The sequence below is a fragment of the Syngnathus typhle genome, linkage group LG22, assembly GCF_033458585.1.
Source record: "Syngnathus typhle isolate RoL2023-S1 ecotype Sweden linkage group LG22, RoL_Styp_1.0, whole genome shotgun sequence".
In the NCBI taxonomy this organism is placed as follows: Eukaryota; Metazoa; Chordata; class Actinopteri; order Syngnathiformes; family Syngnathidae; genus Syngnathus; species Syngnathus typhle.
This window is the reverse complement of record NC_083759.1, coordinates 8,039,920-8,058,111: the sequence shown is the minus strand read 5'-3', so window position 1 is coordinate 8,058,111 and position 18,192 is coordinate 8,039,920. Positions and strand designations below refer to the sequence as shown.

Here is an 18,192-nt window from a genome sequence, read left to right as displayed (position 1 = left end):
GGTCCGGGAGGCAAACGGTGAATGGATAACATCGCGCACATAGAATAGCACATTCGCGCAAGACTGAAAGAAAAAAACGGCATGAAAATGAAGAATCGGAAAAGCTCGATTTTTTTCAACCGGGGCGCAGGGAGGCATGATTAGAGTTGATACAATTCTCAGAGTAACGAAAACGTGATAACGAACGGAGTCAGTTGCCATGCGGGTCCTCTCTGCTCATCTCGCGAGGTTCGACAACTGAAATTTCGTCCGACATCCGAAGCAAAAGAAATCTCGATTTTTTTTTTCGCATACCGATTTGTTCGAGAACCGGGACGTTTGAAAACTGAGGCTCCACTGTACTACTTAACATTACACTGAAGTTTTTAATTTACGAGTGCTTCCAAACGCACCGGACGCCATTTCGCATGCGCGCCCCAGCCCTCCCGATTGGCTACATAGGCGCCATTTGAGCATTCAATTAGTCTCATAGCGTATGTAAATGTATACAATTTAAATTGTAATTTAATTTTTCAATATTTTTTAAATTATATTCAACAATAAGTTTTCTTGATTTTCGTTTTTCTTGGTACTTGCGTCAAGTACTATGTGTCCTCTCTGCATCCATTGCAGCCTGGTCATCCTGGAAGAGGGACCCTCCCATCTGTGGTCTCTTCTCAAGGTTTTTCATTTCCCCTAGTGGGAGTTTAAGATCAGAGGATGTTTGAGAATATTTGTCATTTTTCACATGTCCTGAGTGTTGTTAGTCACCTAAATGTTGAACAGAGGCTGTGATGTACCGAAGTCAGATTCCTTGTTTGGCACGCTCAAACATGGCGAATAAAAACTCTTGAATCTTGAAGTACTGTACTGTCAGTTTACGCCACAAGGGGGAACGAGTCCAACGCAAATTTGAATATTGTGCCATTATTTTGAATGAAAACAAAATACATGCTTCACCTCCACCATCTAAACTTTATTGAATGAAATATAGACACGTTTGTGTATCCTTACTATTAACAACTTGGAAAATACCAAAAAAAAAGACAGTTAAAACCATGCTTATGTTAATATTAGGGAGAATGAAGTATATTAGTTGTTATAACAAGAGGCTTTGTCAGTTTATACAAGTCGCGTATACATATCCTCTGTTCAAATGTTAACAGGCTCACTGTGAAGACAAAAGTGACTGAGAGGGCAAAAAGGAGTTTTGGAGAAAATGTTTATGTACAAAGAAGCAAAAATTGATTATTTTTTTCTCATTTGGTCATAAACCTTGCTGGTGTCAGTCATTGATACAACTGAACCAAATGTATTGGGAAACATTTTTTATTAAGCAACCTCCAGACTCTTGTGATTCGTGGTCCAAAGCAGCTTGCCTTCATAACTTAATGCACCTTTAACCCTCCAACTCGTTTCCTACCACTTATGTTAAGACAGATAAGTGAAAAGGTTATTTCACAGTAAAATAGGCACCGAATGTTTTATGTAGATCTGTGGAATATGAGGAAATTTACTCCAATTTTATTTTACTGACAATAGAAATCACAGTTTGTACCATGGCAGCTACAAAATATTTGAATAACAATAATACGTCTTGCTGTATGAAACAGTTAGCTTTAGTAATAACTTGTTTCTTCTGGCATTCTTAAAAATATTTTTTACGTGTGATGAAGGAAATAAAACTGAAAAAACAGGGCTCAACATGAAAAAATAAAGGATGATTGGAAGAATACACGTGATATAAATACAATATACAATATGTTTACCTTTTGATTTTGTCTTGAGGTCTATACATCAGACACAAACATGCGCACGCACGCACACACAGGTAAACATTCGTCCATGGCTGGATGCAGGGTTGTGGGCGGTTGTATGGGCGTTGGACAGGAAGCTTGGCGACCCAGTCGGGGCAGGAAGGGGCCCAACGTGTCAGTGGGTAGTCCTAACCAAGCATCATCCTTTGTTTCCGGAGGGGGGGTGGAGGGGGGGGGGGTCAAGGAGAGAGGTTAGGGACATGGACAGTATACAGATTATTTTGAAAAAAAAAATGCTTCCACATTCTACTTTTCCACCTAATACCTGTGTATTCTGTTAAAATTACATCATAATAATTAATAATGACTACCTCAGCAAACAATAACATGAGTACATAAGTAACTGAAGCATCCCAGAAAGACTGCACTACACCACAATTTGCCTGTGAGACCACACGATGGCAACAAATCAGTCTGAGTGAATTTTATCAACTCATTGCAATATACGTTTTTACCACAAGAAGGGGTCAAAGTAACAGAAAACTGTCTAAATGACTTTCTTGCGCCGATTCAGAATGTGCCCAGATCAGATATTCATTATAGTAATTTAACAATAATATGTAATATATTAATATATATTTACTAGTATTTATGAATTAAAGGTTAGTTTGAGCAACAAGTGGATGTTTCAGATATGTCAGCTATAACTTACAATGCTGTTTTGTGCATAGGTCAAACTCAAAAACAACAAAATGACAATTTCTCAAAAATGTGATCTGGGCTAGATTGGAGGAAGGCTGATGGAGGGGAAGAGGAAAGGCGGGGTGGTTATAATCAGTCTTTCAGCAAAAGTTCATCTCTTCCCTTGCACTTCATTTTAAGACCCCGGCCGGCCGACAAAGAAGGAGGCAACAACAGGATTCCTACTTTGATATCAAAGTGTTCCCTGGTAACTCGGCGCGTGAACAAAAGCTTCTTCATCTGTCCGATGGCACCCCGACGACCCCTCCCGTCCAACCCATCTAATAAAAGTAGAGCCCATTGATCTTAAAAAAAAACTAAAACATGAGAAACTCGTTTGATCAGTTAATGACGAAATTCTGTGGTCCATCTCACCTGTTCACGACACCGGTGTAATCTCTGTGGACGCGGGCTGGATCTCCTTCACCGCCTCTTCAATGACCTCCATCACCTGCGCCATCACCTCGGCGCACTTTGACGACGCCGGGAGACTTTCCGACTGCTCGCTCGCCACCCGGTCTCCTCTGCCGTCCACAGTGCTGTTGCTGCCGAATTCCACCACCAACTCCTCTTTGATAGACTCCTCCTCAACCACCTGCGCGGTCTGCAGGACCACCTGGACCGGCATGCGGGTCTCCTTCTCCGATTGCGGTTTGTCTTCTTCCATCTCTTCCTTCACAGCTTCCAGTTTCTTCTGACTCTCGCCAATGATCTCCACCACTTTTTCCTCAAATTCCTCACTTGCAATGATCTCCACAGCTTTCTTCAAGCCTTTCTCAAATCCTCCGTTCTCCACTGCAGAACCGTTGAGGATCGCCGCCACCTCAACGGGAACTGTTTCGCATTCCGTGGCGACGAAAAGAGGTTTCTCTGCCGGTTCGTCTTTGATGATGGGGGTAGGGGTGTCAGTGATAACCGGCACCTCCGTCAAGATCTCCTTTTCTGTGGTTATCACTGCCTGGACTGGTGTTGTGGAGGACTCTGGGGTCTTGGGCTGTTCTGAAACTTTCTCCACAGCATCCTGAATGACGGACTGGGCGATGACCAAGCTCTGGGCTTCAATTTGACTGGAGATCTCTTTGTCGCTGTTGGTTTCTGTGACATCTTCTGGCTCAAACACGTCGGAGGTTGACACTTGGTTCGCAAGGGCCGGGCTGACCAGGACGACGGATTCGGAGATGACGCAAACCTGCTCACTCGAGGCGACCGTTTCACAGGGGAGTTCTCCTTCCTTGATCTGCACGCTCGGCTCGGTGACGTCTCCGTTTTGCAGAGACGCGGCGATTTCCAACGTTGGTGTAATGGCAACGATCGGAGCGTCGTCGGCCATATTCGCGATGGCCTCCGCAACTTGTGGCTCCAGCAAAGAGTTGACGACGGCGACCGTCGTCAACGCGTGTTCGCAGCTCTCCTCTGCGGTTTGAACCTCCAATGCGTCGCTCGGTGAGCTTTGGGCCAGCTCGACCTCGACGGTTCTCACTTGAACTTGGGCGCTCAGCAGGGCTTCTTCCGTGACAACGGCCTCCTCCATTTTTACCGCCTCCTCTTCTTCTAAGACCTCGGTGCTGTGGGCGTCGGTGATGACGGGAAGGCCCTCTCTGATCTCAGTCGCAGGTTCCTCCAGAGTGACTTCGTCAATCTTCTTGGTTTCCACCCCAATGCAGATGGCTGTGGTCTCAGTTTGGGTATGGGGGGCAAACAGACGGAGAGATTTGGAATCAGCTTGCTCCAAAGCTGGTTCGGATTCTTCAGAGGAAATCTCAACTGATGCGTCCTCGCAGATCACAGATGTCATGGGTGGAACTTCACTTATTTGGGCCTTAATGGCTGCCACAAACTGCTGAGCGTTTTTATCCCGGGGTCTGTCGGGCTCACCGCTGGTGGTTTCTGAAGGAGGAGTTTGAGCAACTTCAGCTACCGACAACCTCCGTCCGACGTGCTCCTCGGCGTCATCCTCCAAATTGCCAGTGTCAACGGACTTGGGCGTGGCGATGTTCTCTGCTTCTTCGGTGATGTCGCTCAGCTCGTCGTGCTTGTCATCGCCGCACTCCACCACGGCCGCGATCCAAGATGGAGATCTTTCATCCAAGGACGTTTGAGCCGGAGCCGCGGTTTCTTCTGCTTGTTCCTGGATGACCTCCTGCTGTGCGTCATACTCAGAGAGAGGAACGACAGCCGGGGTGTCGGAGTCCTCCTCGCTCTCGGTGGACGCTTGTTTTTCAGTTTTCTTCTTTCTGAGACCAGGGAAGAACTTCTTCAGAGAGAATGACGACTCCTCCTTTGGTGCTTCGCTTTCTGGCTGAACTTGTTCTTCTGTCTTCTCTTCAGTTTTGGACTTACTTTTTGGCATGACCATGCGTTTCAGCGTATCCCAGGTCGACTCCCTCTCAGGTGGGCTACTCAGAGGTTCTGGGGAGGAAGCGCCTTCTTCGTCACTTTGAAAGTTTGCAGCAGCTGCTTCGGTCTTGTCCTCCTGCTTGTCCTGTTCTCCGGCGGTCACGTGACTCTCCTCTTCAATCTTGGTTTCCTCATCGTCCGAATCAGAAGTCTTCCTGGTCCTCTTTTTGGGTCCTCCCATACACATCAGAGCTTCCCAGGAGACTGACGTGTCCATCTTCTTTTTGGGTTCCTCTGTGCTGCTCACAAGCTTCTCGTCAGTATTTTCAGCTTTGCTCTCATCCTCGGAAGGTTTGTCCTCTTTGGCTTCCTCCTCCGCACTTTCATTTGCCAACGGAGCACTTTCAGAAGACGACAAGGTCGCTGACTTTGCCGCTTTCTCACTTGGGATCTCATCGTCGCTCTCAGAAGATCGTTTCACACGCTTCTTGGGTGTCACGAGTTTCTTGAAGGAAGACCAGGCCACGATTCCCTCCTTCTTCTTCTCTCCATCAGAGACGACTTCACCTTCGGGTTCCTGTGTGTAGTCGGACTGCGCCGCCTCAGCTTCAGCAACATGTTCTCCGGATTTCTCTGGAGATGAGGGCCCACTGTCAGCTTTTGCCGCTTCTGTGGATTCCACAGAAGACTGAAGTTCTCCTGCTTGCTCCCCAGACTCTGTCAGTTTCACCTCAGTATCTTTCTTGTTCTTCTTGCTCTTAGTGGAGAGTTTCTTCAAGCCAGCACCGGTGAAAAGCTTCTTTAGAGGGCTTCCTTGGGGTTTTGCCTTCTCTTGCGAAGCCGTAAGTTCGGAATCAGACGTCACCTCTGCTGCAGCTTTCTTTTCTTCTGCTTTTTCCTCTTCTGGCTTCGTCTCATCAGACGTAGGGCTATCGACGGTGACGTCAATCTCCGAGCTCGGTTCGGGTTTCATTTTGTCGGGTGATGCTGGGGCTTCCTCTTCGGCTTGTTCTTTCTCTTGAGTGGTCGCTCCGTCCTCCTTGCTTTCTTCTCCTTCTTCTAGCTTAGCAGCTTCATCCTCACCAGCTACCTCCTTGCCTTCCTCCTCTTTGGTCCTCTTGATGCTGGACCTCTTTCGCAGATTTGAGAAGAGGTTGGTACTGAACAGCTTCCTGAAGGGGGACAAGGCAGCCTCTTGGGGCGGCGGACTGGCCTCGTCCTCTTTCTCGGCGCCTTCATCCTTGTCGGCTTCATCTGAGGTCTCGATGACATCACCAGGATCGTCTGGGCTTTCAACATTTTTAGCATCTTCAGTGAGCTCAGCCTCAGTGTTGATTGCCTTTTCCGTGATCCCGTTCTCTCCTGCCTCATCGATTCCGTTGACCGCATCTCCGTCCTTGTCCTTCACCGTCAGCAGCTTCACGGGCTCTTTCTCCTCGCTCTTATCCTTCTTCAGGGTGAACTTAAAGCCCACGAAGCGGAAGATCTTCTTGAAGCCTACTTCGCCTGTCTCGTTGGGCTTCTCCTCCGCTGCCTTCTCCTCAACGGGAGTGATGTTGTCAGGAGACTCCTTCTCTGTTTTCTCACCGTTCACCTGAGAAGACTGCTCGTCCGCGATGGTGTCCATGGTCTCTGAGGTGTCCTCCTTCTGAGCCACAGACACACCATCTGGCTGGCCAACTGAAAGGATGAGGAAGTAACAAAAATAGCTCTTTGTTAGATGAATCAATATTAGCTCTCTGCAAAATTTACTTCGTAAAATGGTACAGTCCATTTTCTACTCCCAGCTTTCAAAACAGTCACCCAATACTCCACGAGTCGCAAATGTCTAATTTGTAGATATCACATTACCCGATTACACGCACCCCCTTTAAAGAAAAACTGTGGGAACCGCGAGCAGTCAAAAAAAATTTGGGTAATTCTAAGGTACTGTTCTCTTGTGCTATTTAGAAAAAGAAAAAACTTGGGTCTTTCCCCACAGATAAAAAATGGTACGCACAATTATAACCTCACAGCATTCTTGGGATATTTTAGTGTTAGACAAGAAACATTTGAAGCATGTTAAAGTTTCGAGGAAATGATCTAAAAAAAAAAGCAACATGTTGAGGACGAAGTTCTATGTATGGATTTAACTCAGCCAGGAATGTGTGCATGTTTTTCCAGGTTCTCCTAAACACTGTCTCACTTAACTCAAGCATAGCAAAATTTTATTTTAAATTTCTTAAAGCAAACACTGAGAGCCTTACGCCCACCCTCTTTGTATTAAGTCGCCTTGACCCACATTCCACCACATGAGGAACCACCTCCTTCAAGGCACAACACAATGGCCTTGTAATCCTACTGCAGCCTGTGAAAACAAAGAGGGGGGCGGGGGCGGTCGCAAACTTGACAAGATTCAACATATTTACAAAATAAAGTCGTTCATGGGCAAGCTAAACAAACTCAACTTGCCGCCGCCTCCTCTTAAGTCAAGTTGTAAAGTGCGGGTCAGACTTGCCGGATGAGCCCATGTGTATCTACGCCATCATAAAACCCGGAGTCGTGTGGATTTAACACAATGCTGGCATCTCTGCTGTCTTTTTGATGTCTGTTTTTTTTGTTTTGTTTTACAGACACACACAACACCCCTGGAATGATTTGATTTAGGGAAGGGAGGGGAGTCAGTGTGTGTGCTTTAAATAACGACTGTACCACAAAGAGTGTTTCTGAGGTGAGGCTGCAGGGGGTCGAGAAGGTGGCTGGACGGGTTCTTTTTCTTTCCGAGGGTGTGGGGGCGGTTGGTCGCCTGGAAGTAAAAACCCCAAGTTCCAACTTTTTTTCTATGGGGTTAGTGTCCAATAAAAAATAAAATAAAAATAAACATTTTGGGGTGAAGCAATTAGAATATAGTACGAAAGTAAAACAGTCATATTGGATCACAGCTGCAACTACTGTTGAGAAGAAAGCTGACACTTATTTACCAACTTCTCCCAAATGTATGCAAATCTATATTAAGATGACTCGTCTGGACCAGCGGCAGCTATGCAAACAAAATAAGTCAGTTAAGCAGAAAAAAAAGAGGCCAACTCGGCTTTCACATCCCCCCAAACTGACAAAGACGCGCCCCCCCCCGCACCAAACTAAGGTGTGGTCAGAGTGTCTCCAAGGCGCCACTTTGGGAGGAGGGGTACTCATCACATCCAAAGTAATAAAAAGCAACCACTACATTTGTGAAACCCAAGAAGACCATCTACCAGAGACAGACCAGCAAGAATCAGATTCATTTCATGCCACCCTCTCTTAATCCCCCCCCACCCCCCAAGAGACCCCCTGCTGCTCTTTGTGGTTTCAACCCAACAACCCCACTGGGAATTATGATCCCACTCTAATCGAATGAAACGCTTCACATGATGACAAGATGGAAGTTGGCCCGAGCTGTGACACTTTGTGTATGATAAAAAGGCAACTGTTGTTCTTCATTTATAATATAAAGACAGCTGTGGCGAGACCCCCCGTCCTCAAAGAAAAAAAAACCTTGGGAGTGCAGCCCACTGGGTCACTAGAAATTGACTTACACTTGGATGGATGCTGTATTAGGAAGATCCACCACTGCACATAAAATATTAATTAAAGAAAAATAATAATAAAGATAAATAGTGATGTTATTGACATCAGACCCCTCTGTATTAAAAGGCTCCCATAGTAGAATTCCATTTTAGTAGTAGAACTCACCACTATAGAACCACACCCTCAGGAAAACAATGCCGTCTGCAATACCCATTCATGGAAACAAAACCCCATAAAAAATCAGGACAAATTCCAATCACATGAAACAAAACAACAAAAACTAAATAAAAGTATTATAATAACATTTAAAATATCAAAACAATTAAGCCTACCTGTTAAAGTAATTGTTCCAAGCATTTGTGAAAGTCCCCCCCCAAAAAAGTAATTCAGAGTGTCCCTTCACTTGTCGGAGTTGCTGTTGTGCTGCTCCGTGGCCCGTGTGTGCCGGGCGAGCCACCTCACACACATTTCAACAGACTGACACGCATGTCACATTGGGACCACCCCTGCCTCCCTCTCCCACCACCGCCCTCCTTTCTTCAGCTCTTCAGAATGACCCTCCCCTTCCACCTTTGCTAGCAAACTCCATTGACTTACCCCCCAGCCTGACTACAGCTGATCATTATGCACTCCTTCAAGGAAGTGACCTATTTTTTTCTTAAAGAATAAAATGTATTGTATGTGATCAGACTGCATGGACCCACCCCCCCCACCCCATCAGCCACCAAATCCGTCTGACACGCAACGACTCCTTTTCTGACCTTAATACGCATGCTGTCTCCCCAAAGACACACTGGCACAGTCTGGCTGAAAAAGTGGTCGAGCGTAACATTTTTGGTTCAGGACATAACCTTCCTGGCATTTGTTAAGCCACTCTTGTCTGAATGGCGACGCTTTGAATGGTTTTATTGAATACACACAATGAAGTTTTCAGTCTTTCATCTGGACTTAAAAGAAAAATAATAAAATATTGATTTGAACTATAAAAATCCATACTGGCTATAAACAAATCTAAATCTTTGAGTTGCAAGCAAGTTGAGATCAAAACTTCATCTTTAAACAAGCCAAGAATGGTGTTTCAAGGTGCTAGTTGCTCCCCCCCCCTCCACTAAAATTGCTAATGAGCCCCTCGCAATGATTTAAACGCATTTAATTCGGAATTCCTATGAAGGTGGGGGCAGACGAGGCGGAATGCAGATAAACAGCGTCGTGTTCTGTAATCTTCTGCTTTGTCTCTACAGGAATGTGTAAATTTGTTAGCACGGGGGATAACGGTAATTTGAATCGAGTGCCGTCTGCGAGCCGAAGTCACAAATACGCAACTACCTTATCTCTCAATTTTGACACCTTTCTAATATCAATTTGGGTTTCTTTTTCACTGATAGAATTTCCTGTGGGTGCTAATCAGTCAATGAGATGCTAATCTGTGGTGTTACCCATTTTGTGTTAGCATTAAGCTAGCAGACTTTTGATACTAAGTTATGTGGTTGTTTGAAATACACATGTATTTTTCTCTGTTTAATGTTTTGTTTGACAGTAAAGTTTAACTGGGTCTGAAATTAAAGAACTTGAAGCAGCCCTTTTTAAGATTTGTTCTCTTATCTGCCAATAATTTTGCTTGTTGTAAAGGGAGTTGCGTTAACCCCCACCAAACAAACCTTGTAGTATCTTGGAAAACAAAATTCAAACCCCAAAGTACAACTATTTTTTTTGCCACAGTAACAAGACAGTGATGTCAATATGGAGGAAATCTCCAACTATTTACTTTTAATTAAAATAGCAATCGAACGAGTCTTTTTAAATTGAATTTAATTGAAGCGACTCATTGGACAAGACATACCACTGAGGTTTTCAAGCCATGCAGTGACACATGAAGTAAATATGTCACTCTGCACAAGTACTATTGTGCAGTGTGTTGTGAGTCACGCAGCAGGGAATGTATCAAATTGTTGCTGGTGGGAGTACATGGCTTGGACCCCCCCCTCCCCCAAACCAACCCACCCAATGTTCCCTTTACGCCCTGACTTCCTCCACATGACTCATGCGTGCCTACACTTTTATGAACGCGCTGTCAGCTACATTTTTTGATAACTGATAATAAGCTAAACTATAATAACAGGTCTAGCCCAGGAATGTTTGAGGGTGGGGATGCATGGAGGGGTGGGCTAGTTTGGGTGGAGGGGCTTTTTGTTGCCTTCAGAGACGGCCCATGACATCATCTCGGACTCAGGACGCATGCACACACACACACAAAAAACGGGCTCCCACCCCCCATCTTTTCCAACAAGTGTCTCAACGACATAAATGGCGGAAAAGGGAAATTAAGTCGACGAGTGGTTCTACTTGACTCTGGGTCACTATGTTTACACACAATGCACGCTTTCGCAACTATTTCAGTGACACAAAGTGATTATCGCGTGGGATACATCCAGACCCGCCTGCAAAAGGTGAAACTTTTCAAGACAGAGAACAAACTTTTTCCTTTTCAAATTAGAGGCCCAGCATACTTGCTTCAAGATTTCTTGAACGATAAAATTATTTATACAGTTATTTGTGTTTAAACACACAAATACATTAAAACACTTTTTAAACCTAGTAGAAATGTATTTAAAGAAAAAGATAAATTACAAGTATTTCATGGTAAAGCTATGGTATAAGAGTTGGGTTCTCTAAAGAGGTATATATTTAGTACGGCTTGCCTTCTGTCATCAGTTGCCTCAACCTTTTCGCTACATTCCAGAAATGTTTGCCTCAGCAATTTACACAGTTGCTCCTTGGCATATGTTGTCTTCTGTTGTTAGTTGTAAAAAAAAAAAGTGGATATAGGAGAGCCAAGGCTAACAGAGTACTTCATAACTAAAAAGCTTTTTTTCCACTTCATCTTGGTCAGATATATTTAGGAAAAACACAGATTGAGTCGATTAGCTATGTTTCTTAGCTAGCTAGGTTTCACTGAAATGTTGTCCTGACTACATAGAGAAGCTCCCTAAATGTGATGAGATGATGGCATTGTAGATGGTGGGAGAGTGGGGGTCTACCATGGAGGAGGAGGAGGAGTGGGCCGCATTCCTTCTCCATTCACTCAAGCCTACTTGTGCCTGGGGGAGGTTAGGGGTTGAGGCAGAGGAGATTAGGTTCCCTGATGCCGGGAAAGATGTGAGAGAGAGCATCGCCTGCAGATACGAGCGAGCCCCGGGGAGGTTCAGGACTTTCGTACCCCATTTTGAACATTTGTTTCATGAAATTTCATTAATTTTTCCCAATAATTTATTCTCTTTAGCTGTATATGAACGGTAAGAGTTTTTGTCCAATCAGGTTTCAGCCTCTCTTTGTCGCCAAGTAAATTCCAATATGGCCAGTTTTTATTTTGCGTTGCTAGTCAAAATTTTGGCATGACTCAACTGAGTAAAAATCTGAACAAATCATATTGATATTTTCCTTCCTCACAACTGGAAACTGTCGAGAAGACAAAAAGGCCTCTCGTCCAATCATGATGAATGACGGCTTCCTAATAGAGGTCTCGTCTTCTCCTGATGGGCATCCCTTGAGCACCCACTTCATAATGGGCATCTAAATAAAACATGCTGCTGAGATGGAAAACGATGGATCTCGTGGGACTGTGTTTTTGAGCACTCCACTCTGAAATGAACTCGCCAACTCTTCTTCTTTTCTTAAAAGCATTCACACCGAGGATAGTTTGAGCAAAAGTTGGAATGTGAAAGCAATACGGGCTGAGCCGCGACTGGTTTGTGTGACGGTGACATTTCCAGCATTGGCAAACACGACGCGAAGCTTAATAGAAGGGAGAGGCTGCATATTTTAGGACGATGAACACAACACTCAGATGGCCCGAGTCGTATTTAAACAGTTACAGACTGTTTTACTGATAAATGATGTCCAGCAGTCCTGCAAATTGACTTAACTGTCAGTACATCTTCCCAAAAATCACAGAATCAGCATTTGCTCGCCTCCCACACAAAAATCAACATCTGTCCACTTGTGCAGTCTGCAATTCATCAGGGAGGGACGCTCGAATCTGTGGCCAATACATTACATCAACCACGTCATTCTTTTGGACTCACTTGGAGCACATGAACTCATCAGGCGGCAAGACTGCCAAGAAGCGTCCCCGTATAGTCCTCGATCAAAAAAGGGTCGTCCTATATTATTAATTTTGTTCTCTCCATGAACTTGAACAACTATAAAACCTTCAGCTCAATATTTAATGCCGCATTCCACAAAATTGGTCATTTCAGATCCAACTTGGAAAAGCGCAATGGAATTCCACTCGAGTTGTTGTTTGTAGAGTTTGAAATCTTTGAGTTTGCACTACTATGGTTTTACGCAATATACGTAGCTGACAGAAATGTTTTAAAATTGGAAACGTAGGCTTCAGTTTTGTTTTGTTTTGATTGTCTATAAAGCAGTGCCGAGGCATCGTGACCTAGATCTAGTAGGTCGACTATACTTATGCCGACATTGACTACATTGAAAACATCTGTCTAATTAAATTCCACCACGAGTAAAATAATTTTCCTTCATAAATCTGTTTGCCTTTGGAAGGAGGAATTAACACGAGTAGAGAGAGTTTGAATGGCGCTGGACACAAAATTGGCCACTCAACAAAAAAAACGAAGCAGTTTAATTCAGGACTAGTGAACGATACGGACTGATGTGTGTGTTGCCTTTTTTTGTTCTTTTGATGAGCAGCCTTGTTCTTTTTTGTTGTGTTTGGCCGTTATCAGGTAGATTGCACTTCCCGTCTCCCACCGCGGCAGTTTATCAGCTCGCAGACTCAATGTACGAGGAGTGCTGAAATACCTTTTGCTGTTTCGCTCATTGTGTCAAAAGATCCCTTTCCTTTCACTCCCCGCGATATTTCTAGCCGCAGCCTTGAAGCTTTTTAACAAGCTCACTTGTTTGGAATGTATGGAAAAGTGTTTGCCCTTTTATTCTATGTCCTTGATATCCATCTCAAGGTCCTTGTAAGACAATACAGGATGTTAATAGAACCACTAAGGCGCACAATTAACATCCTTCAGGTGATATGCTAGCTTAGCGAATACAGAAGCTGCTAAAATGTAACTAAAAAAAAAAAAGACTGTCACATTAACTTTCTCTTTAAGGACTAATAACGTGAGTTGAACAACTCTCATCACCTCATCGATCGTGAAGCCGCGCATGAAAAAGAGGGAGTCGGGTTACTCTCTAAACGGACAGCACCGCTTAATGAAATAGCTTATTAAAGCGCTTATTTGAAAGCGCGGTTTGTGACATTTCTCTGCGTTTTAAGTCGTGTTGGGTTACCGCTTTCCCTTGGGCCGCCGCGTATTATGAAGCACGCAGGCTTGCTTTACAGGTCACGGCCTGCTAAATATTTAGGGAGGGTGTATACACGCCCCTGCGGCCCTCCCAGATAGAGCTTGACACAATAGCAACGGCCGAGATAATAAACACGTGCAGCTGCGGGGATGAAGCGCCGCAGGCTGAGGATGGAAGCGCGCAATCAAAATAAATTGGACGCATGTCTCGTCTATGTGAACACATTTTACGAATAAAATGTGTGTGGGGGATTAGCAAAGCAGATCTTGGACTACAATTGCAAACAAGACTCAGAACACAAACACAACACACACCTTCTGCCAGTGTGTTGTCCTCCGAGTGTCCAATCAGACTGGTCAGGCTGGAGATTTGTCCATTCTTGTGCAGGGACTGAAAGAACAGGAAGAGATGTTTCACTCGAAAAGATGCATCATTTCCATTTCTAAGCTATCTTGGAACTGGTCAGTTTGGCTTGGCACGAGACTAAAGGATACAAATCCAAAAGATAAATGACTTCCTTAATAAAAGTGCTTTTTCTTTTTTTTAAATAATAGCTGTAAAAGATCAGCCATGGGATGCAGTGGTTCCATTTTATGAATTTCCAAAACAGAACTGTATACAGACGCAAATACAGCTGCTCAGTCCAAAATCGGCACGATTAAAATGAGTGTTGTTTTTGACAGGTGCAAATATTTTGAGAGAGATATTTGAAGTAGAATGCCTCAGTTATCAGCCCTCCTCTAATACTTCTTTAAAGATGACTGGGGGAGTCTGAATATTTAGGATCTCTGATTGTAGACCAAAAAAATCTTTGTAATGCTGCTCAATGTTCTGGACATGATCCTGGAACTCAAAGAGAAATCGCAGGAATCTCATGTGAATGTAAAATGCCATTGATGAAGTGCGACACACATGTTAGCTGGATACAGGTGGTGTGCCACAAGGCTCTATACTAGTTCCACATTTGAATGTCACAAATATTTGGTGTTACAGAAAAAAATGGATGGGCTTTGGTCCACATAGTGTAAATGTCAGGTACTAGATTTCCTTGGAAAGTTTTCAACTTAAAAAATTCCTACAATTTCGCAACCCCGCCTACCTTGCAAATTTCGGTCCTTTTCCAGCCATCAGCACATCCGATCAGATCTATGTGATCTAGCCGGTGGACCTTTAGCCCTGCAGCGACCCCGTCCTGCCCTAGTCCACCCCATGACTTTCATTCCCAGAATTCCTGCCCCCCCCATTCTCCAACATTCCCAAGATTCCCCCTCAACACCTGACTCACTTTGTCAGCACACCTCATCCGCTACCCCAAATGTCTTTAAGGGAACAATATGGCCGACGTTTTTTAACCACACTATGACTCAATGTAATTTAAAATATATTTTTGTTCTCTTGTCAGCGTGGCCCAAATCTGATCTGCATCACACATCTAAATCTTGACAATTGATTGTTGCTTTCATCTTCAAGAAAATCCTATTTGCCTTGATCACGTTTCAGTCCTAAATGTCAACCTAGCCAAAAACTTGAGGCTGAATTATTTTGTCAGGCAGAACATGTACAAGTTTGTCAGCCAGTTGAGCATTTTTCTGCTGTCTCCGTGGCTAACGTGGTACACAAAGACCAAAAGACAGACTGAGACCTTTAACATCTTCTACGGGAAAAAAAAAACAGGATGGGTCCACACACTTTTTATTTTCTTGAAGTATGACTTTTATGATATATGTATACATTATGTTTTTTATCCCTAAAGGATTAAATGAAGAGGTGAAGCTTGTTGGCAATTAGCTACGACACACTCATTGTTTCTACTGAGCACTACAAGACAATGATTTCTCTCATCGGACTCTTCTCTCACTGCTTTCCATTTGTTTGTCTTTAATAGCGCCGGGCCTCATATATTTCTTGGCTACGGCATCGGTGACGACCGGCCGTCTCCGAAATCACTCCGCAAAGGCCAGCAGAAGAGATTTATATCCCCGAAAGCAAACAAAGACAGTTGTTAAATTAATATAAATATATAAATAAAACAAATACAATAGGTTATATGTGGATTCAGATGTTGTACACAGTGGCTAACAATTTAGAGAAAAATATTTAGTTGTAGTTTTAAGATAGTATATAGTGTATTTAATGAGTAGAATAATGCCTTAGCGCAAAATTATTAGCTATTTTTGCTTAGCTATACGCCAGCCAATTTGGTATTAATATTACTTCTCTGGTTCTTCTATATCAAACAAATTTGTTTTAGGTTCATTTACCTGACATGTTTCGGCGGAATCTTCCGCCTTCGAAGGCGGAAGATTCCGCCGAAACATGTCAGGTAAATGAACCTAAAACAAATTTGTTTGATATAGAAGAACCAGAGAAGTAATTGAAAAAGAAAAAAACAAGATGAACCTAGTACAACTGGTATTAATATTGTGTACAAAACAAAGTTAGCAAGTAGTCACAAGTACTGTATTGTATGTAGAAAATAAATAAGAATAGTTAAGAAAACAATTTTCTCTCACCCGAAGCATGTTTGCTAATGTGGCTGCTGAGTCAACCTGTGTCAACCTGTCAAGATGTGTGCTGTCAAATAATGTGTGGCAATTGACCCTGTACATGTTTTTCTTTTTTTTGACATCCGATGTCCCTTTGAATTTTTTGTTTGTATTTTCCACTTTGCACTAAAGCTTTTCTTCTACGCTGTCTCAACATAATTTATAAACCAGATTTGTTTGCTTTTTTTTTTTTTAAACCACGGAGAAACATTTTAAAGAACATTTTCTGCCTTAGCACATAAATATTAGCTATTGTTGCTAAGCTATACAGTAGCCTTTGTTATCTTTATTTTCAATCAATATGAAATAAAGTGGACAAATACAGACAAGTATTTTCTTTTTTTCTTTTTTTTTTTGTCATGTTCTTAGATAGATATTGAGAACTGCTCCAGATAACGTACGTGGCACAGCTGCGTCTGGTTATATTGCGTTTTTGAGAGGAAGAGATGCAAACACCTGTCATGGCCGTGCTCTACCTACATCAGTGCTTCTAACCCTTGAACCCAAAAGCACCATACTGCACCACCCACAGCTCGCTTATCTTCTTTTCATCACCAACTTGCTTTTATGTGGCTCGCACTTGAACAGCAAACAACAGCCGGGTGCCAGGAAAGACCGCCTCTCATGACACGGCGCTAATCGAGATTGCTGCCCAGTGTTTGACCCAAGAGGGGGGGCTGATTCTCTAACCGGGCTGAAGTAACAAATACGCACCCATTTGGTGACCTCCGAGAAACACATGATAGGCATCACATGACCGGGGAAAGGGTTTGACACTGATTCAAAGTATGCTTTTAATTAGCCAGACAACCTTGTTTCCCTCGATGAATTAATTTTGGATAAAGACATTAAAGTAATAAAATAATCTAATAGAAATATGCTCATTTATTGCGCAACCAAAAAATCCACTACCCCATCTTGATGAAGACATTTTTTTCAAACCATCAGGGGATTCAAAATGCATTCCCAGAGAACATTTCATGCTTTTTCCAATCAACTAGCGCGAAGCTACATGTGGACTAAGTGTCATAAGAATATACAGATGGACATATTTGGATATGATTTGTGAGAAGACATCTGGCGACACGGTGTATCTGTTTAGTTTTACCACTCGATCGAGATCATCTCAGCTGGCTGATGTTCAAAATCCGCTTTGTTTTTTTCCACGCTACATGCAATTGGAGCAATCGTAACACGGTTTGAGGCGTGTGGAAGAAAAAAAAAAGCCACCTTTGCAAGTGGTACAACTTTGCCGAATAGTGCACACCTTAGACATTTTTAATTGGGCAGATTAGAGAGGCCACGGTCACTTGAATATTGTCTGCTCAGCTACGTAGCATTAGCATCAAAGCAATGACTCACTCTTTGTCCTTGAAATGGCTCAACTCCGATTGGCGCGCACACACAAAGATGTGGACACACCCCACGCAGCACCATCTACTGTGCTCAGTGAAGCTCTTAACTGCTGCATCAGGACCATAACTGATGAAATATGGATGCACGTAAAAAGAGAATCAAGCTGAAGGGGGAATGAAGGGCCTAACAAAAACATCCCAACAGATTCTATTGCTTCTGTCTTAATGTACAAGCTAAATTTGAAGTTTAAATTTGTTTTCTTTCTCTTGGCTGCTACCAGTCCAGTTATTTGGTCCAATCAGATTTCAGCTACTTTGTGTTGGTGTGACAATTTAATCTACAGGACTGTCTCAGATAATTAGAATATTGTGATAAAGTTCTTTATTTTCTGTAATGCAATTAAAATAACAAAAATGTCATACATTCTGGATTCATTACAACCCAACTGAAATATTGCAAGCCTTTTATTATTTTAATACTGCTGATTATGGCATACAGCTTAAGAAAACTCAAATATCCTATCTCAAAATATTAGAATATCATGAAAAAGTATACTAGTAGGGTATTCAACTAATCACTTGAATGGTCTAATTAACTCGAAACACCTG

At 43.1% G+C, this 18,192-nt stretch overlaps 1 protein-coding gene across 4 annotated transcripts in view; it reads right to left on the bottom strand.

The window, feature by feature from the left end:
• Positions 1-934: 934 nt before the first annotated feature.
• The window catches only part of akap12b (A kinase (PRKA) anchor protein 12b), a 26,272-nt gene continuing 9,014 nt past the window's right edge, over positions 935-18,192 (bottom strand). For 2 of the 4 annotated variants that reach the window (XM_061271015.1, XM_061271016.1), the window contains 3 exons: positions 13,997-14,072; positions 2,853-6,494; positions 935-1,940 (listed from right to left, as the gene is read on the bottom strand). In XM_061271015.1, coding sequence (XP_061126999.1) covers positions 2,857-6,494; positions 13,997-14,072 — 3,714 coding nt within the window. In that variant the 3' untranslated portion in view covers positions 935-1,940; positions 2,853-2,856. Of the gene's footprint in view, positions 1,941-2,852; positions 6,495-8,692; positions 8,854-13,996; positions 14,073-16,195; positions 16,228-18,192 lie in introns of those variants that run through there. The other 2 variants (XM_061271017.1, XM_061271018.1) reach the window with 2 other exon arrangements.